Here is a 17686-nt window from a genome sequence, read left to right as displayed (position 1 = left end):
CCTGCTGTGCACACTGTTTGGCTGCTTGCTTATTTTCTTGCTGTCTGGGACAACTTCTGCCGTTGGAACTTGTGGGTCTGCTCCACCTTTCTGAGGTAGCTAGCTATCTGTCTTGGAAAAGTGTGTCCGGCTGATAGAGCCCTGGGGTGACTGATGAGGACAATTTAGGCCAGTGCTTCTCAAACTTATTGTGCACTGGGGAATGTGAGTTTCCTGGGGATTTTATTGAAATGCAGATTCAGATTCCAAAGGCCCAGGGAGGGGCCTGAGACTCTGCTTTTCTAATAAGCAACCCCCCAGGCGATGCTGATGTTGCTGGTCCAGAGACCACACACTGTGAGTCCAAGGATGTGGAGGCAAGGGGAGCTGTTGAGAAGTCTTGTGGCCCTGGAGCAGTTTGTCCCTGTTGAGCGTGTTTTGCTTTTCAGAATGAAATGCTGGAAGAAGGGCACGAGTATGCAGTCATGCTGTACACGTGGCGCAGCTGTTCCCGGGCCATCCCCCAGGTGAGACAGTCCTGCCCCACAAGGGATGTCTCCTCCCTCCACCCACCCCCATCCAGGTTCCTGACCTTCTCCAAGCGACAGGGAGTGAAGCGGAGTCTCCTACCCAAGGGGGCTCACTGAACACATGCAGAGAGCATCCCATAAAACTGACTCCAACTTTTAAAAATTTCTCATTATCCTTTTACTTTGAAAGCAGTATATGCTAACTGTACAATACCCAAACCACTGCAGAAAGGTGTAAAGTAGAAAGTGAGACAGCCTCACCCCGCTCCCTCCACTACCCAAATCCCCACCTCCCACCAAAGCGTAATCACTATGGACCCTTTGCTGCATGTTCATCTGACTCTCTTTCCTCCAACAACATGAATATTTCTGATTATTATTTTGTAAATTATTGTCATTTACAAAAGTGTGTTGTTTCTTATTTATATGGTTCTGCCACTTGCTTTTTTACACTTCGTTCTTTATAGCTGACTTTTTTCATGTTAACACATACAGATAGTATTTTTATCATTATCATATTATATTCATGGGTCCCACCATCACCAGAGCAACACACCCCAAGTGTGTAAACAGAAGCCATTCCTCTCCCTTGCTCCCAGTCCTAACCCCCAGAGGGAACTGCTTACAGCAGCTTGGTTCGCACCCTTGCAGAGTCTCTGTACCTGTATTATATATGGGCACACCAGCACACGCACTGTTTTGTGTTTTATTCAATAAAAACAGGATTAAATTACCCTTACTTTCCTGCAGCTATTTCCACCCAGATTTATGGTAGCAATCTTTCCACGTTAATGGTAGTGCACCGTATTGATACTCTATCCATTTAATCGTTGGCCGGTGGATGTTTAGCTTGTGCTACCATTTTCACAATTTCTCAACAACAGGAAGAATGTCCTTGTGCTCATTACCCTTTGCTGACTCTTCAGTGTCAATGACCTGCCAGCAGCCTTGTGTGCGCATGCTGTGAACACACCTGCCACGTGATTCTGATGTGCCGAAAACCCCTGGGCAGAGAAAATGGGCTCCTCACTGGGCCCAGGTGCAGACAGGGGCTTTGCCCCAAGTGCACTCAGAGCCATGGACAGAACATTGTTCTCTGCTTAGAATCTGGCAGAGGCCCCCCTGGGGTAGGACTGAGGGAAAGATGGAAGGAGGGAGGCCTTGTAGATGAACGTAGACGTGCGTACAGCACATGGTGGGGGCCTAGAACAGACTGTGGGGGAGGAGGGCTCTGCTCCGGGGACCAGCTGGTTTCCCTCCTGCAGCCGATGTCTAGGGAGCAGTCCTGCCTAGAAGCACTCAGTCTTTATCAGGGCTGCCCCATCCTCCTCTCACTGTGTAGCCACCTTATCACTTCTTATCCTAAATGAAATGCATTCGAGAGTGAAAACGGGCCCTATTAATAAAACAGCAGGTGTGAACCAGGACTGCCTGGGCAAACCAGGGTGTGCAGAACCCCCTGTCTCCCTGTAGGTAAAATGCAATGAGCAGCCCAACCGAGTGGAGATCTATGAGAAGACGGTAGAAGTGCTGGAGCCCGAGGTCACCAAGCTCATGAAGTTCATGTACTTTCAGGTGAGGGGTCGGGGCGGGTCTGGGCCACGACACCTGAGAAGGCCCCCACCTTCTAGACACAAGGGTCTGGATTTCTGTGCCATGTTATTCATTCATTCTGCAAAACACTGTCTAGTGCCCCTGACCCACCCCAGGGTGAGCAAGACAGACAAGCATCCTCCCTCCATACAATTCACATCCTAGTAGGCAAAGAAGAGTATTTTGGGTGGGAGGAGAGACTGACCATAAACAGTACACATCAGAACACGTGCTGTGAATAAAGTGCAATTAGCAAACCTCTGGCATGGAGAGTGTTTGCAACATGGATGAACTTTAGGGCCAGCCTCAAGGGAGGTCGCATTTGAACTGAGATCTGTATGATGTGAAAGAGGTGGGCAGGTGATGATCCAGGGGCAGAGGGTTCCAGACAGAAGGAACTGCAGAGGCAAAGGCCCTGCAACCTCAAGAAGCATGATGGGTTTAAGAAATGGAGCGAAGCCAGGGAGGCTGCATAGTGTGCTGAGGGAGTGAGAAAAGGTGAGGTTGGAGAGGTGAGCAGGGACCCACTCATATAGGGTATTTTCTTCAAGCATTACAGGAAGCTGTTGGAGGTTTCCGGTGATGTGATCTGATCAGAGTGTTGACACAACGTTCTTGCTGCTGTGTGGCTAGTGGATGGGAGGTGAGGGGCAGGTGTCAAGGGCGAGGGAGTGGAGGTGAGAGGAGAAGAGTAACAGCAGGGAGACCAGCTGGGAGGCCAAGAAGAGCAAGTGTTTAAAGGAGGAAACGAGAAAAGATGGCCAAAGACTCCTGTGAGTGACACGTAAGAGGGCAAGCTGGTTATCGTGGTTTTGTTGGAGGCCATTCAGGAATGCAGGCTGAGCAGTTTAAGCCCACCCTGTGCCTGGGTGGGAGTCCTGCCATGCACCCTGTGCCCTCCATGTGTTCTACATGTATTTATGAGCCTCATAAGTAGACATGCAAGCACTGCCCCAGGCTCGGCCCTGCGTCCAACTCTGTGCTGGCCTCCTAGAGGTGGTGGGGAAGGTGCAGATCGAGCCTTGAAGGCAGAGCAAGCCAGGGTTCTGCCACCTTCTGGCTGTGACCTTTAAGTCATTTCAGACCTCTGACACCCTCTGGAAAGAATGCCCATTTCACAGGTTTTCTCTAAGGATAAATAAGGTCCATTAGTAAAGATCCCTATTTATAGAGCCCTCGCTACAGAGCAGGTTTACTGACTCACAGATGCAGTTATTAGCATCATGGACCTGCCTTCAAGGGGCCTAAAAGCTCTTTGGGAAGACAAGTCCAAGAGAGCAAAACTACCCCAAAATGAAGTAAGTACTAAACTGAGAGCCTCCTGACAAGATGTATTTAGAGAAGGGAGGCTATGGAGTCATTGAAAACTCCTCTGTCCAGTCCAATCGCCAGTAGCCATGTACGGCTGTCTACATGAATTCAAATTAAATAAAATGTAAAATGCAGATCCTCCTTGGCACTTACATCTCCAGTGCTTGGTACTCACATGTGACGAGTGGCTATTGTGTTGGACAGTGCAGATACAGAATGTTTCCATCATCCTGGAAAGTTTTGCTGGATTTACACTCTGGAAGGAGAAAGTGGCTTGATCTGGTCTCTGAAGGTCTCCCTATCTCCTTTCCTTGCTTTATTTTTCTCCACAGCTCATACCACATTCTGATATAGAGAATTTGTTTGATATTTTGTTTTCTGTCACCCATCACTAGAATATAAGTTCCTTGGGGTAGAGACTTTTTTTTCTCTTTTGTTCCCCGCTTTACCCCAGGGCCAAGAATGATGCCTGGCACATAGGAGATCCTCAATAAACAGCATCTATTGGATAAATGGAGCTCTTTCACTGAGCGTCCCTCTCATTGTCCATTGCTACCCCCTAATTGTGTGGTGCCTGCACTGTCCTAGGTACTAGGAATCACACATGAACAAGACAGCATGCTTTCTCAGCAAGGACGGGGTGAATAAATTCATTGGTTTGGCTCGCTTGGGGACAGGTTCTGGGCTTCCCTCTAGAAAGCGGCTTAGGATTTCAGGACTCCCCTGAGGAAGACCTCTGGGCAGTTTTGCCTTTCTCTAAAAGTCCAGGCTCCGAGTAGAGCCCCCAGGGAGCCTTGACCAGCTCCCCACCCGGGAACTCGGCGAGCCGCCCCACCAGGCTGCCCAGTGCTGACCCGGTGCCCCTCTGCCCACAGCGCAAAGCCATTGAGCGGTTCTGCAGTGAGGTGAAGCGACTGTGCCATGCTGAGAGGAGGAAGGACTTTGTCTCCGAGGCCTACCTCCTGACCCTGGGCAAGTTCATCAACATGTTTGCAGTCCTGGACGAGCTGAAGAATATGAAGTGCAGTGTCAAGAACGACCACTCTGCCTACAAGAGGTCAGTGCGCCTCTCCCTCCCCTGCCCCGCCTTCCTGGGCAGCCGGCCTGTGGGAGAGAGCAGACAGAGCCCTCCTAACAGGCTCAGAACCAGGCTAGCCGCTCCACAGACACAGCAGGGTTGGGTCTGCCTCTCTTTTTGCAGCTTAAGGAATAAGATACAGAGCTGAGCTTTGGAGAACTGGGTCTTGGCAGGGTTTTCCATCTCGAGGTGCAATCAAATCCTCATTTACCCCACCAGTGGAGCAGCATTTCATGCGGTCTGAGGTTATGTTATGATTAATATAATCCTAAAATGGTCACAGAAGTCATTCTCTGCAAGAATCAGAAAGCCAGTTCAAACTGCTCATGTGAAAGAAGAGACTGGGTTGGCTCCCAGAACAGAAAAGCCCTGGTCTCCCTGATCCAGGTACTCAGGTGATGCTGTCGGTCTGGTTCCCTCTGCCTCTCAGTTTAGCTTTCCCCAGTGTCCGCTTCATTCTCAGCCTTGTGCCCTGGGTGACCTCCAGCAGCATCCCTCCAGTCAGCGTAGCAACCCCAGTTCCTAAGGAAGGAAAAGATGCAGCTCCTTGCAGATATTTTGCAAAAGCCCCAAGAAGGATTGTCCTTGCTCCAGCTTGGGCCCTGTGCTGATCCCTCCATCAGACACTACGTATGCGTGTGTTGCGGTGGTGCTGATGGGAGGGGGTGCTCGCCCTTGGGGTCAGTTGAGGGACAATGTCAGCTCACAAGAAAGAAGGACTGAGAGTGGGGGAGGGGTCATTCCCCTCCAGAAATTTGTATACAGCCACCCCAACGTGGGGGAGGGCAGGTGAAAGCAAATACACCTGTGTTGCTTGAGGCTCAGATAAGCTCCAAGGTGTCCATACATATCTCTTGGGAAGAGTTTGCTGTGTCATGATGAAGAGGGGCCCTGTCCTTGAACCACATCCCCTGGGGCTCCAAGGTAACTGGAGAAAGCAGACAATAGACAGATCGTCACTGTTTTATCCTCCTGAGTGAACTGAAACCTGTCAGTACCCAGAAGACAGAGCCCCATTCAGAAATGGCAATTTCACAGAGATTCCATAGGCAGCTCATGGTACAGTGTCTTCCCCCCAAACGCTCCCCAGATTTGGCCAACTCCTGCCATCATGGTCACAGCTGATGTGCTCTGGGGACTGGCTGGGACCTTGCTGTGTCTTGTCCATGTTCTGCAGTCCCTGGTGACATGGGCTGCACCAACTCTACCTCCAGGTCAGGCTTCAAGGCCTTCAAGGCCCGCTGTGCTCCCCACACGCATCATCCCTTCAGTCCCATCAGGTTGAGTAGACTTTTGCTTTCCCTACAATGTTTAGAAACATTGTGGTTTTCCTATAAACAACATAATACCCAAGAAAAACAGAACATTCTGCTGCTTGTGATTCTTCCCCATGACTTATTGTGTAGTTTTGCTGGAGGTCACTGCGAGGCTCAGAATGCCTGTTTCACCCTACCCTCTTGGGCTGGTTGATGGGATGCTAGCTACCCTTAAACTTGCCTAGTCTTTGAACTTAAGTGCATTCTTGCTTCTTAATTTCAGGTACCCTTATTATAGGGGTGAAAACAGCTCCAAGTGAAATAACTCCAGAACAGGCTCTCCTTCGATGTTAGAGTCACTTGTGCCATTCAGAGCCCTGCAACTTCGGGGATAGTGTAACTGGGTTAGCTGGGAGCAGGGCCCAGCTGGGTTAGGTGGAAGCTGAGGCCTGGCTTAGGCCGGCTATTCATAAGCATCCCTCTCTACACCACCCCGTCCAGGGCAGCGCAGTTCCTGAGGAAGATGGCTGATCCCCAGTCCATCCAGGAGTCACAGAACCTGTCCATGTTCCTGGCCAACCACAACAGGATCACCCAGGTGATGGCAAACCTATGTCAGTCCTGACTTGGTGTCCTACACAAGCTGAGGCCTGGAGGTTGGGGGAACCACAGGCAGAGGAGCTCCGCCCAGATCATTTGTCCCCTCTGCTCTACTCAAGCTTTACGCTGCAGATTTAAGTGTCCCTTCCCAACCACAGACGGCCCCTTCACCCTCTGCAGTTCGTTCTTAGAAAATCTTCTAGCCAGTGTTCTGCCCCGGTATAGGTTGGTATACGTTGAAGAGCTTGCGTTCTGGAGTTAGACTGCCTTGTTTTCTCATCTTGGACCCTCCATTGCCCTACTGTGAGGCCTTGGGCAAGGTCTCAGCCTCAGTTTCCTCATCTATAAAATGGGGCTGTTTAGGATTGCAATGAGAAATAAATGAGGTACTATAGTATGTAGAGCTTAACAGACAAAGACATAAGGAGATGTGGCTATAGTTACTGCCGTGGCGTTCCCAGGATATTCCCACTCAACAGTGTGTCCCTTCGGAGAGAAGGGGCCTGGGATGGAGACCTCAGGTCTTCTTGTACAGGAGATGTCTTTGTACTGCTGAGTCCTGTACTGGGAGATGGCTGCTGGCCCATTTCTCCTCCACTGAACTGGGTCTTCCCACTATCATCCTTGGAGACGTTTGGGGCTCAGTCCACACACACCCTCAAAACTAAGCCGAGATGACCACAGGCCGATTGCTATAAAGCTGAACTGCTTTCAGTTCAGCCAGAGAAAGCATTTCTAACCATGAGAACTGCCAGGAAATACAATGGAGGCCCCTAAGGGGCAGGACCCTGCCCTGGGTGATGTGCAGCAGTTCTGACCAACCGCTGTAGACACTGAGGAGAGGATGCAGGCTCCCCTCCACCTGGTGTGGTCAGCAAGGCCGTGCACTGCCCCAGGGCCCAGCAGAGAGCCATCCTGGGTGCTGTAGGTGAGGAGGATGCAGGACAGGGGCTAACCAGAGGGGGGCGCTGGTGTTTAGTGTCTCCACCAGCAACTGGAAGTGATCCCAGGCTACGAGGAGCTGCTGGCCGACATTGTCAACATCTGCGTGGATTACTACGAGAACAAGATGTATCTGACCCCCAGTGAGAAGCACATGCTCCTCAAGGTACAGCTCCCTCAGTCACACCCTCTCACCTCCTTATTTAAAATCATTTTAAAAGGTTGTTTCTTTCTTCTTGCTTAAGCATGAGGGCAGATCTTACTATACAAAAGGTTTTGTAACCAATATTTTCCCTCTGATGTTGTGTACACCTTTCTAGACAGCCTTAAGGCTATGTCTACAACGTGACTTTTAATGTCTACCTAATATTTCATTATATGGGGACATTGTCATTTAACAAATCCCTTATCATTTGGTATTTGTTTGCTAAAGTGCATTGAAACTCTGTGGCACTTTGTGTCCATACTCTTGTTAAGTCAGACATCCTAGAGGAAAATTGCCAACCCAAGGGGAAGGCAAAGTCTTATAGCTTTTACTGTATTTTGCCAAAACGATCATGTTTGTTTCATCAGTTTACACGTTTCATTTTTAAATTATCAAGTGATGTTTATCATTGTAGAAATTCTGAACAGAAAAGCATAAAAAAATCGAATCTCTTATAATCTTTCCACCCAGAAATAACACTGTTAGCATTTTGATGTATACCTTTTCTCTTTTTTTTCTGTGCTGATGTATTTTCAACATATGCAGTTTACATAAATTATGTATGTGTATTATTTATCCCATTTCATTAAGTGCATTTGGAATAACATGCAGCCCTTAAATAATGTTGTATGGATGAGTTTTCATTTCTTTAGCCATTAATCTATCCTTGCCTGTTAGGATCTTTAGCCATTAATGTATCCTTAGAAGTTAGGTTACTTCTGACTTCTCTCTGAGAATAATAGCGCTGGAATGAATAACGTTCTGCACATTCTTTACACACACTGCATCACCTCTTTTGTTTCTTTCTTCCCTTTCAGAGTTCCCTGGTGATTTGACTTTTTCTTCCTCTCCACGTCACCTCTTATTTCAAGAATACCAACCCTGTTGGTGTTCCCTTCTTTACATTTCCATAGCATCTCGAAGAAGGCTGTAGGAGAGTGTGGTTTTGTGACTCATTCACTCTGGCTTCCTCTGCACAGTCAGAAATTCAGAGAAGTCACCCAGAGTTCAGCAGCCTCTCTCACACCAGTGTTATGTCCAGGCAATTACCACAACTCTGCCCAGAATTGTTGCTTCCACAAACTAGGTTACTAAACCCCACTTCACCAAGCATCCTTACATGCTGCTATCAGATTCTCAGGCTCTTCATTTCTCTTGCCTGCTTTTAATCCTCCCACATCTTGGCTTCCCAGCCTTCTCCCTCTCAGTTCTCAACCTGGCCTCTTGGACTTTTGCTGTTTCCAAGCTCTCTGCAGTGTGTTAGTAAACTCAGATGCCAGCAGGGGGCGCCTTTCACCTTAAATGGAAAAGTCTGGCACCCCCCCCCCAACCCCCCGCCGCAGAACCATAAGTACCCATCCTCTAGCCCAGTCCCTTAGGTGTTAGGCATGACTAATCCCCCGTCACACAGTTACTGCGAGCCGAGGAAGCTGCTTTCAACCTAGTTGTTCAGGCTCCCTCGGGCTTGCTGTACATTTGACAAAAGGAGCAAAGTAAGCCAGCATGCAAGAAACTATTGGGTTGGCCAAAATGTCTATGCTGGTTTTTCCATGACATTTTATGCAAAAACCCAAATGAACTTTTTGGCCAACCCAATATTATATGGACTGGAATGTTTAGAATCAGCCTGTCAACCTGCCTGTAGGGCACTATCAGGAAAAATGTGTTCTTTTTGTTAATGAAGTCACCAGTGAGATTCCTTGGGAATCTTTGTTGTAGTTTCCTTGGGGAAAGGGGTGAAAAGTTTCACATTCATTTACCATCTAGCGAGTATGCATCAAGTGCCTGCAGTGTTTGCCGGGGCCTGGGGTTGCAGCAGCAGCACCACTCAGTCTTTCTCAAGGATCCGAGTGCTCACATGTTGTCAGATCCTGGTTCAGAGCCTGTCTCTGCAGCTGTGTCTGATCTCTCTGTGTCTCCAGATCCTCATCTGCAGAATAAGGTTATTGTATAGAATTTGACTCATAAGATGAGGAGAATTAAGGATGTCTTCTAAATCCCTAAGCACGAACTCTGGCCCATGGGGAGGACTCAAGAAGTGACCACCACGATAATAAATGAAAGAGTCCTCTGCATGTCTTCACAGAAATCAAACTTCTGATTGAGATTAGTTCTACATGTCCTCCTTTGTAACGACACATGGGTTTCTATAATAGAATATGTCCCTACAGGGGGTGTGGGTGTGCACATGCCCACATCTGCTTATTTTTGGTTTTTTGAAATGTTTCCAATGGATGTGACTGGCTTCTGCCTCTGCCTCTTCTCATGCTAGGTAATGGGTTTTGGTCTGTACCTGATGGATGGGAACGTCAGTAACATTTACAAATTGGATGCCAAGAAGAGAATCAACCTCAGCAAAATTGATAAGTTCTTTAAGGTCAGCACCTGGGGCTGGGGCTGGGCAGCGGGCCAGGGGATGGTCTCTCTGGGGAAAGGAATGAAATTAGACAGCAAAGAGTGGTGCTTATTGATTGAACTGAGGCTCTAAGGATCCCAAGAGGAGGAGGAGGATAGAGACAGGGGCCCTAGCTGCCTTGGGTAGAGGAATCCACGCTATTGAAGGTGTGTGTCTCAGTCTCAGGACACAGCCAGAAGGCCTTGCAATACTTTCCACACACTGCTTTTACCCTTTCCTGAAACCCCTTGCCATCTAAAGAAAGAGGTGTGTCCCAGAAGACAGAGCCTGCTTTAATTTTCAGTATAAAGCAGAGCTCACAATTGCAGGAGGATTAAAGAGTGGACATTATATTGATTCACGTTCACAAGCTCACAGACTCTCCTGGCCCACCAGAGGCCTACTCCGCTCCCCGCCTCTGGGCAGAATGCCTTATGGGGTCCAGCCTGCTCTCAGTCCATTCCAGTGCCTCAGAGATTTCATCTTGTGGCCCCAAATCTTTAACAACAACCTTGAGGTTTGCCTTTGAGATTTTTGCAAAGGGATTTTCTACTTTGGAAGTCAGTTCCATATTGTCAGTGTATCCTAGCATCAGGCACTTAGGTGTGGAATAGAGCCTCTGAGATCAGACATGAGAAAACCAAGCTTAAATTAAAAGTGGATCCCTTTGAAGATGTGGCTGGGCCTGGGTCTCACTAACCCTTGGAGGTTAGTGGGGAAGTAAGTCACCCAAGGGGCTTCCCAGATGGTGTTAAGTGGTAAAGAACTCGCCTGCCAATGCAGGAGAAATAAGAGACTCTGGTTTGATCCCTGGACAGGGAAGATCCCCTGGAGGAGGGCATAGCAACCCACTCCAGTATTCCTGCTTGGAGAATCCCATGGACAGAGGAGCCTGGTGGGCTACAGTCCATGGGGTCACAAAGAGTTGGACACGACTGAGTGACTTAGCATGCATAGACAAGTCACCAAAAGCATCCTAAGGCTTGGCTTGGCTTCTTTATGAAGCTAGAACTTTCACTTTTCTCTAGGACTGCCCAAAATGAAAACTGGGCTTATCTGGGGAGAAGTGGCAAAGTCCACTTCTGCCTTAAATCCACATGAATGAGATGGGGCTGGAACTGAAAACGACAATCTCACCTCGCACAGAGCTGGGTTTTAGTCTTGCTGTGCCAGTGCATAGCTGGGTGACATTGGGAAAGTCACAGAGCTTCTCTGAAACTGAGTTCTCTAGCCTGAAAAATAGCAATGCTAAGGGTGTCTACTTTATGGTGTTCCCTTGAGGATTCAATGAGCAACATAGGTGTCAGAGAATTATAACTCTGGGTTATAATCCTGACTTCTTGGCTTATAGCCAGTCTAATTTTGTGGGAAAATAAATCAATCTAGCTTAGTTGTCAAAGCTTCAATTTGTTCATCTTGTTAAATGGGAGTAATAGTAGTACTGACCTCACTCAGCTATTCTATGGATTGAGATAACTGTTCTCTGTTTTGCTTAATAGACTGTTTTTTCGAGCAGTTTTAGGCTCATAGCAAAATTGAGTAGAACGAACAGACATTTCCCATATAACTCCTATCCCGACTCATACTCAACCTCCCCCATTATTACAACTCCCAGCAGAGAGGGACATCTGTTTTAGTCCATAAATCTGCACAGTTGACACATCATTATCACCTAAATCCCATAGTGCGCCGTAGAGATAACTCATGGCATTGTGCATTCTATAAGTTTTGACAAATGTAAAATGACTATATCTACCATTGTTGCTAAGTTGTATCTGGCTCTTTGTGACCCCGTGAACTATAGCCCACCCGGCTCTACTATCCTTGGAATTCTCCAGGCAAGAATACTGGAGTGGGTTGCCATGCCCTCCTCCGGGGGATCCTCCCAACCCAGAGATGGAACCCAGGTCTCCTGTGTCTCCTGCATTGGCAGGAGGTTTCTTTGCTGCTGAGCCACCAGGGAAGCCCCTGTACCTATCACTGTGGTATCAAACAGAATAGTTTCACTGCCCTAAAAGTCCTCTGCTTTTGAAGGACTTAGCACCGCAGTGCCTCATGAATCAGAAGCAGACAGTGAATACCAGCCTCCCCACCGTGAGTCCTCCTCTTCGGATGGGAGTCGTCTGCCCTCTGGTGTTGGATGTTCAAGGCTTCAATTCACCTTGTGGAGTTTCTCAAGAAGGTCACTCCCAGCCAGTGGAATCCAGGCACTCACATCTAGTCCAGAGTTTGAAACAGTGAAGAGCCTTTAATCCAAGGGAAATTAGAGCAGAGAAGACCCTTCCCTGGGAGGCAGGCCATCTGGTTCTCATTCTTCATCTGTTCTGCCTGCTGGGTAACCTTGGACAAGTCTCTTTGCCTCTCTGGGCTCAGATGCTGGATCATAGAGATGGTTGGAGGCAGAGGAGAACCTGCTCCAGGGTCACATGGTAGCAACATCGGAGGCAGAACTAGGGGTCAGCCCGGAGGCACACCCGGAGGCCTGGCTCTCCCAGTGGAAGGCAGTGCCGGTCCGTCCCTCCGTGTCTCACAAGCTGTGTTTGCTTCCTTTGCAGCAGCTGCAGGTGGTGCCCCTTTTCGGCGACATGCAGATAGAGCTGGCCAGATACATTAAGACCAGTGCTCACTATGAAGAGAACAAGTCCAAGTGAGTGCCTGCCGTAATGTCTCTCGGCTCCCGCGAGGACGCCCAGCCCGGGCAGGGGGCCGAGGGGCCATTTCAGCCCCTCCCTCCTCCCCAGACCCTGGGCAGGTGGAGTCTGTCCATCACTGGCTCCTGACAGAGGGGAGCAGCGGCTGGTGATCTGAGCCCTTTTGCACTCGCCCTTTGCTGCCAGGGTTCAAAAAGCGCTCAGAGCACGGCCCTGCCCCTTCTCCGTCCCCGTGGTGGCCCATGCCACCTGCAGGGGGACAGCAGGAGTCCTCCTGCCCCCGAGCAGGGGAGGAGTGCTGGCCCTCAGTGGTCAGATGGAGAGAGGTGGCCTTGTTCTTCATCCCGCGGGTTCTCTCCCCAGGTCTTGTGTCCATGCAGTAAGTGTGCCATGCAGGGTGTGGTACCAGCAGTTCCAGCTGTGAAGTGGGGTCGATGGCCTTCTCCAAGGTTGTTTTACAAACCACCCTCTAGGTGATCTGTGCTAAGATCCAGGGTGTCAGCACCTCATGAAAGTTTGGGGAACACTGGGCTACAGATCTCTGGCCTTGTTAAGGAGGCTTCTTCTGCCTACATTTCCAACAGAGGGGGACCAACCATGTTTTCATCAGGGATGAGGGTATTACGGCCTTAAAAATACATAAATGTAGAGTCCTTGAACTCCACCAACTTTGAGCCACTGCAGATGAGTCTCAACAGGGACAGCTTCGTAACCCAGTGGCTGCTGGTATGTAAGGACATCTTCCAGGAAAAGCATGGAGTCCCGAATCCTGAACTTATTTCCTGTATGAATTCTTAGCCACCTGAAGTTGGTTGGAGTGGTGATGTGCTCAGGGTGGGGGTCAGAAGCTTGAGGTTGTCCCCAACCCTGCACAGGGAACTCAGAATAAAGGTCATGTTGAAGTATAGGCATGAAGATGTGTCAGCATTCTCAGTATTCTCTGGAGCGCCCTTTCAGAGCTGCTTCTGAAATATTAAATTCTCCCTGAATGTGTATCTACCTTGCTTGGTGCCCATGCTTAATGTGTCCACTGGGTCACCCAGCACTGGATGGCAGAAGACAGTGAGCAGGGTTGTCTTTTGCTCTGTTGGCAAAGGAGAATGAAGACTCTCATTCACTCATTTCTTCCCCAATGTAAGATGTTTTCTCAAAGATCTCTTTTTTAAAAATTGAGGGAAGTGTTGAGGAGAAAGAAGAGAGAAATAGGGAGAAGAAGATGAGGACAAGAGAGAGCAGCGCCTCTCAGGATGGCTTCCTCTCGGTGAAGAGCTTCCCTGTTCCCGGCTCGCTGTTGAAAAACAGACACAACCCCTTTAGGTTTTTCCAGTTCTGCCCAAAGGCCTTTGTCAATGCCAGCTTCACCCACAGGACATAGTGCTGCCAGGGTCAGCTGACAGATCTGGGAGGTCACCCACCTTCCTTTTTCTTAGCTTGGATTCCAGCGCTTTGTAGCCCTAGAAAGGCTGCAAGTCCCTCCCCGCTCATGTGACTGGTAAGTACTGTGGACACCCGTTACCTGGGGCAGTGTGGGATTGAACCTTAGAAGAGGCCAGCCCCAAGTAGGAGAAGGAGTCTTTTCCATGCAGCCTGCAGTCCCCACAGTGGAACTTAGCTGGCGCTGTTGCTGGTGGGTAGGACACCTCTTGGTTGTTCCTGGTGGAGCCAGTCACATTAGCTGAGCACCAGTACTGACTAGTGGATGGAAGGAGCCTGCCCCTCCCAGGGCCAGGACCCGCTCCGACTGCCTGATTTTCTGCCCAGGTGGACGTGCACCCAGAGCAGCATCAGCCCCCAGTACAATATCTGTGAGCAGATGGTTCAGATCCGCGATGACCACATCCGCTTCATCTCGGAACTCGCTCGCTACAGCAACAGTGAGGTGAGCTTGCGCTGGCTGGTGGGATGGAGGCCTGTGTGGGACTAGGGCGAGAGGGGGTGAGGACCTCCAGAAAAGAAATGATTCCAGGGATCCTGGGGAGTGGGTGAGTGAGGGAATACATTTGGATGCAGGAAGGCAGAATGGCCAAGAGCCAGACAGAGCTGGGATTGATTCTGGTTCTGCTTCTGACCTTCACAAGTTATTCAGCATCCCTGAGCCTCAGTTTCCTCATCTGCAAAATGGAGCTGATAGTATCCAGAAAGGTTCATTGAGAGGATTAAGCACTGTGATGTATAGAAAATGCATTGCACCTAACAGGTAGTAACAGCCCAGTAATTGTTAGTCTGTACATGATCTAAACATCTCCACCCTGGCTGGCAAGAGAAACAAAGTTCTGTACAATCATGCTCATGGCACCATCTAAATACTTTAAAACAATTATAAAAATCATTGTAATAAGCCAGAAAATACAATTAGGAACAGAAGAAGGTCATAAAAGTCTCCTGTGACCACTCTAATTACATTTTTACTGGCACTGGATTCTCCTTTTCTTCTTTTTTTCAATAGGGAAACACCATTAGTGCACAAACCTCAGAAAAAATACAGATAGACAAAAGAAGGGAAAATCAGTCATGTAAAATTCTACCATCCAGAACCCACTATTATTAACATTTGGAGGTATATATATATATATTATCGTATGTGGCTTCCCTGATAGCTCAGTTGGTGAGGAATCCTCCTGCAATGCAGGAGACCTTGGTTCGATTCCTGGGTCAGGAAGATCCTCTGGAGAAGAGATAGGCTACCCACCCCAGCATTCTTGGGCTTCCCTTGTGGCTCAACTGGTAAAGAATCCACCTGCAATGTGAGAGACCTGGGTTCGGTCCCTGGATTGGGAAGATCCCCTGGAGAAGGGAAAGGCTACCCACTCCAGTATTCTGGCCTGGAGAATTCCATGGACTGTATAGTCCACGGGGTCGCCAAGAGTCAGAGACAACTGAGCAACTTTCACTTTCATATATCCTTCTAGAGCTATTTCTATGAAGATCTTGTAATGAATATATATGTTGGTTTAATAAGCACAGGTCTCCTGATTTCAATCCCTGTTTTACTTTTTGAAGCTCCAGGGTGACTTTGCTCTACTCCAATTATGCTCACTGCCTCCACCATGTGGCTAGTAGCTGTAATTACTCCTTCCAAAACCCAAAGTAGAGAAATGTCTGAGCAAAAGGGGGCAACACAGCTGAAATGAGAGCAAATGCAAGCAGTATGGTCATTAGATGAGTGGCCCACATTCTTAGCAGGGCTCCTGGTGGAGATGGACCAGGGTCAAGCCCAAACCTTTGGCTTTCTTAACTGTATATGCCAATGAATTGAGCATAAGCTAAGCTATGGGAATAATTTAAGTGCTAGGGACCCCATTCAATTCTTGTCCAGTTTTGGTGTGATCTAAGGCTCAGAGGTATTTTTAAAATTATACACATTATACGTGTATATATACAGATCATTCTCGGTATTCACAACAGTTATATTCTATAAAGTGGCCATCAAAACTAAATCAGCTAGTAATAGCTCCTCCAGAAAATACAGGGTTAGGTTTCTGTGAGCCTCTGGTCACAGTGTTTCTGTCAGCTGATTTTTAATATATCGCCTTGTTTTACATGCGTTTCTGTTTAAAGTCACCTTCAGTTCAGTTCAGTTCAGTCGCTCAGTTGTGTCTGACTCTGCGACCCCATGAATCACAGCATGCCAGGCCTCCCTGTCCATCACCAACTCCCGGAGTTCACTCAAACTCATGTCCATAGAGTCGGTGATGCCATCCAGCCATCTCATTCTGTCGTCCCCTTCTCCTCATGCCCCCAATCCCTCCCAGCATCAGAGTCTTTTCCAGTGAGTCAACTCGTCGCATGAGGTGGCCAAAGTATTGGAGTTTCAGCTTTAGCATCAGTCCTTCCAATGAACACCCAGGACTGATCTCCTTTAGAATGGACTGGTTGGATCTCCTTGCAGTCCAAGGGACTCTCAAGAGTCTTCTCCAGCACCACAGTTCAAAAGCATCAATTCTTCGGCGATCAGCTTTCTTCACAGTCCAACTCTCACATCCATTCATGACCACGGGAAAAACCATAGCCTTGACTAGACGGACCTTGGTTGGCAAAGTAATATCTCTGCTTTTTAATATACTATCTAGGTTGGTCATAACTTTCCTTCCAAGGAGTAAACGTCTTTTAATTTCATGGCTGCGGTCAGCATCCGCAGTGATTTTGAAGCCCCCAAAAATAAAGTCTGACACTGTTTCCACTGTTTTTCCATCTATTTCCCATGAAGTGATGGGACCAGATGCCATGATCTTTGTTTTCTGAATGTTGAGCTTCAAGCCAACCTTTTCACTCTCCTCTTTCACTTTCATCAAGAGTCACCTTACGTAATATATATTGTTGATTTGTTCCAACAGCACTATAATTCATGCCTGAACAAAGTTTATCTAAAATACCTATTTTCAGGACTTCCTGGTGGTACAGTGGCTAAGACTCCACGCTCTCAATGCAGGAGGCCTGAGTTCAATCCCTGATCAGGGAACCAGATCCCACATACCTAAGAGTTTGCATGCCACAACAAAGACCTGGTGAAGCCAAACAATAAATGAATATTTAAAAAATAAAATACATATTTTCTCCATAAAGCACAGCACAGCCTCCTTTTTTATAGAGGCATAGACAGAAAGTCAACACTGTGCTTAGGGGCCATTTTAAACAGTGAAATCACCAGTAAAAAGTATAAGAAAGTGGAAAATGGGTCATTAAGTAGGTCAGGAAGGAGACACTTGTTTACAGTAAGAGCTGAAACAGGAGGGCAGAGAGTTGTGTTGTTCAGCCTCAGCTGGGAACGTGATTCAGATGTTTTTGCCACTCTGCACATCTGCAAATGACCATGAAAGCACTGCAAGGATTGATCTTGAGGTTGTAAATAAATTTTAGTAAATAGGGAAATTCACAACTTCAGAACCCACGAATAACACATACATACACACGTCTGTGCATATGCACATGCATACGTGCATGTTACATTTCACTGTGGAATATATTACATGTTCAAATAGATGTGTGTCTTCACCAGTGCTTTTCAGTCAATGAGTCATTTGTAATTGGTTGTGAAGTCAGCTAAGTGATCTCTAATTGGCATTTTGGCATGAAACAATGGGCAATCAGAGGAGGTCTCAAGTATTAAGCACGAAGTTTCTTTGTGGAAAATGTTATTTCAGGTCTG

General features: G+C 48.0%; 1 protein-coding gene across 1 annotated transcript in view; it reads left to right on the top strand.

The window, feature by feature from the left end:
• Positions 1–17686, top strand: part of CYFIP2 (cytoplasmic FMR1 interacting protein 2) — a 143939-nt gene that overhangs the window by 31549 nt on the left and 94704 nt on the right. The window contains exons 4-11 of the mRNA XM_055430081.2: positions 429–506; positions 1983–2084; positions 4289–4470; positions 6249–6345; positions 7327–7455; positions 9767–9871; positions 12445–12536; positions 14302–14419. Of these exons, the coding sequence (XP_055286056.1) occupies positions 429–506; positions 1983–2084; positions 4289–4470; positions 6249–6345; positions 7327–7455; positions 9767–9871; positions 12445–12536; positions 14302–14419 (903 nt within the window). The remainder of the gene's footprint in view (positions 1–428; positions 507–1982; positions 2085–4288; positions 4471–6248; positions 6346–7326; positions 7456–9766; positions 9872–12444; positions 12537–14301; positions 14420–17686) is intronic.

The sequence above is a fragment of the Moschus berezovskii genome, chromosome 8 (assembly GCF_049115385.1).
Source record: "Moschus berezovskii isolate FMDL1 chromosome 8, NW_MosBer_1.0, whole genome shotgun sequence".
Taxonomy (NCBI): domain Eukaryota; kingdom Metazoa; phylum Chordata; class Mammalia; order Artiodactyla; family Moschidae; genus Moschus; species Moschus berezovskii.
Note: the sequence above shows the minus strand (reverse complement) of the source record. Positions and strands in the feature narration are given on the sequence as shown.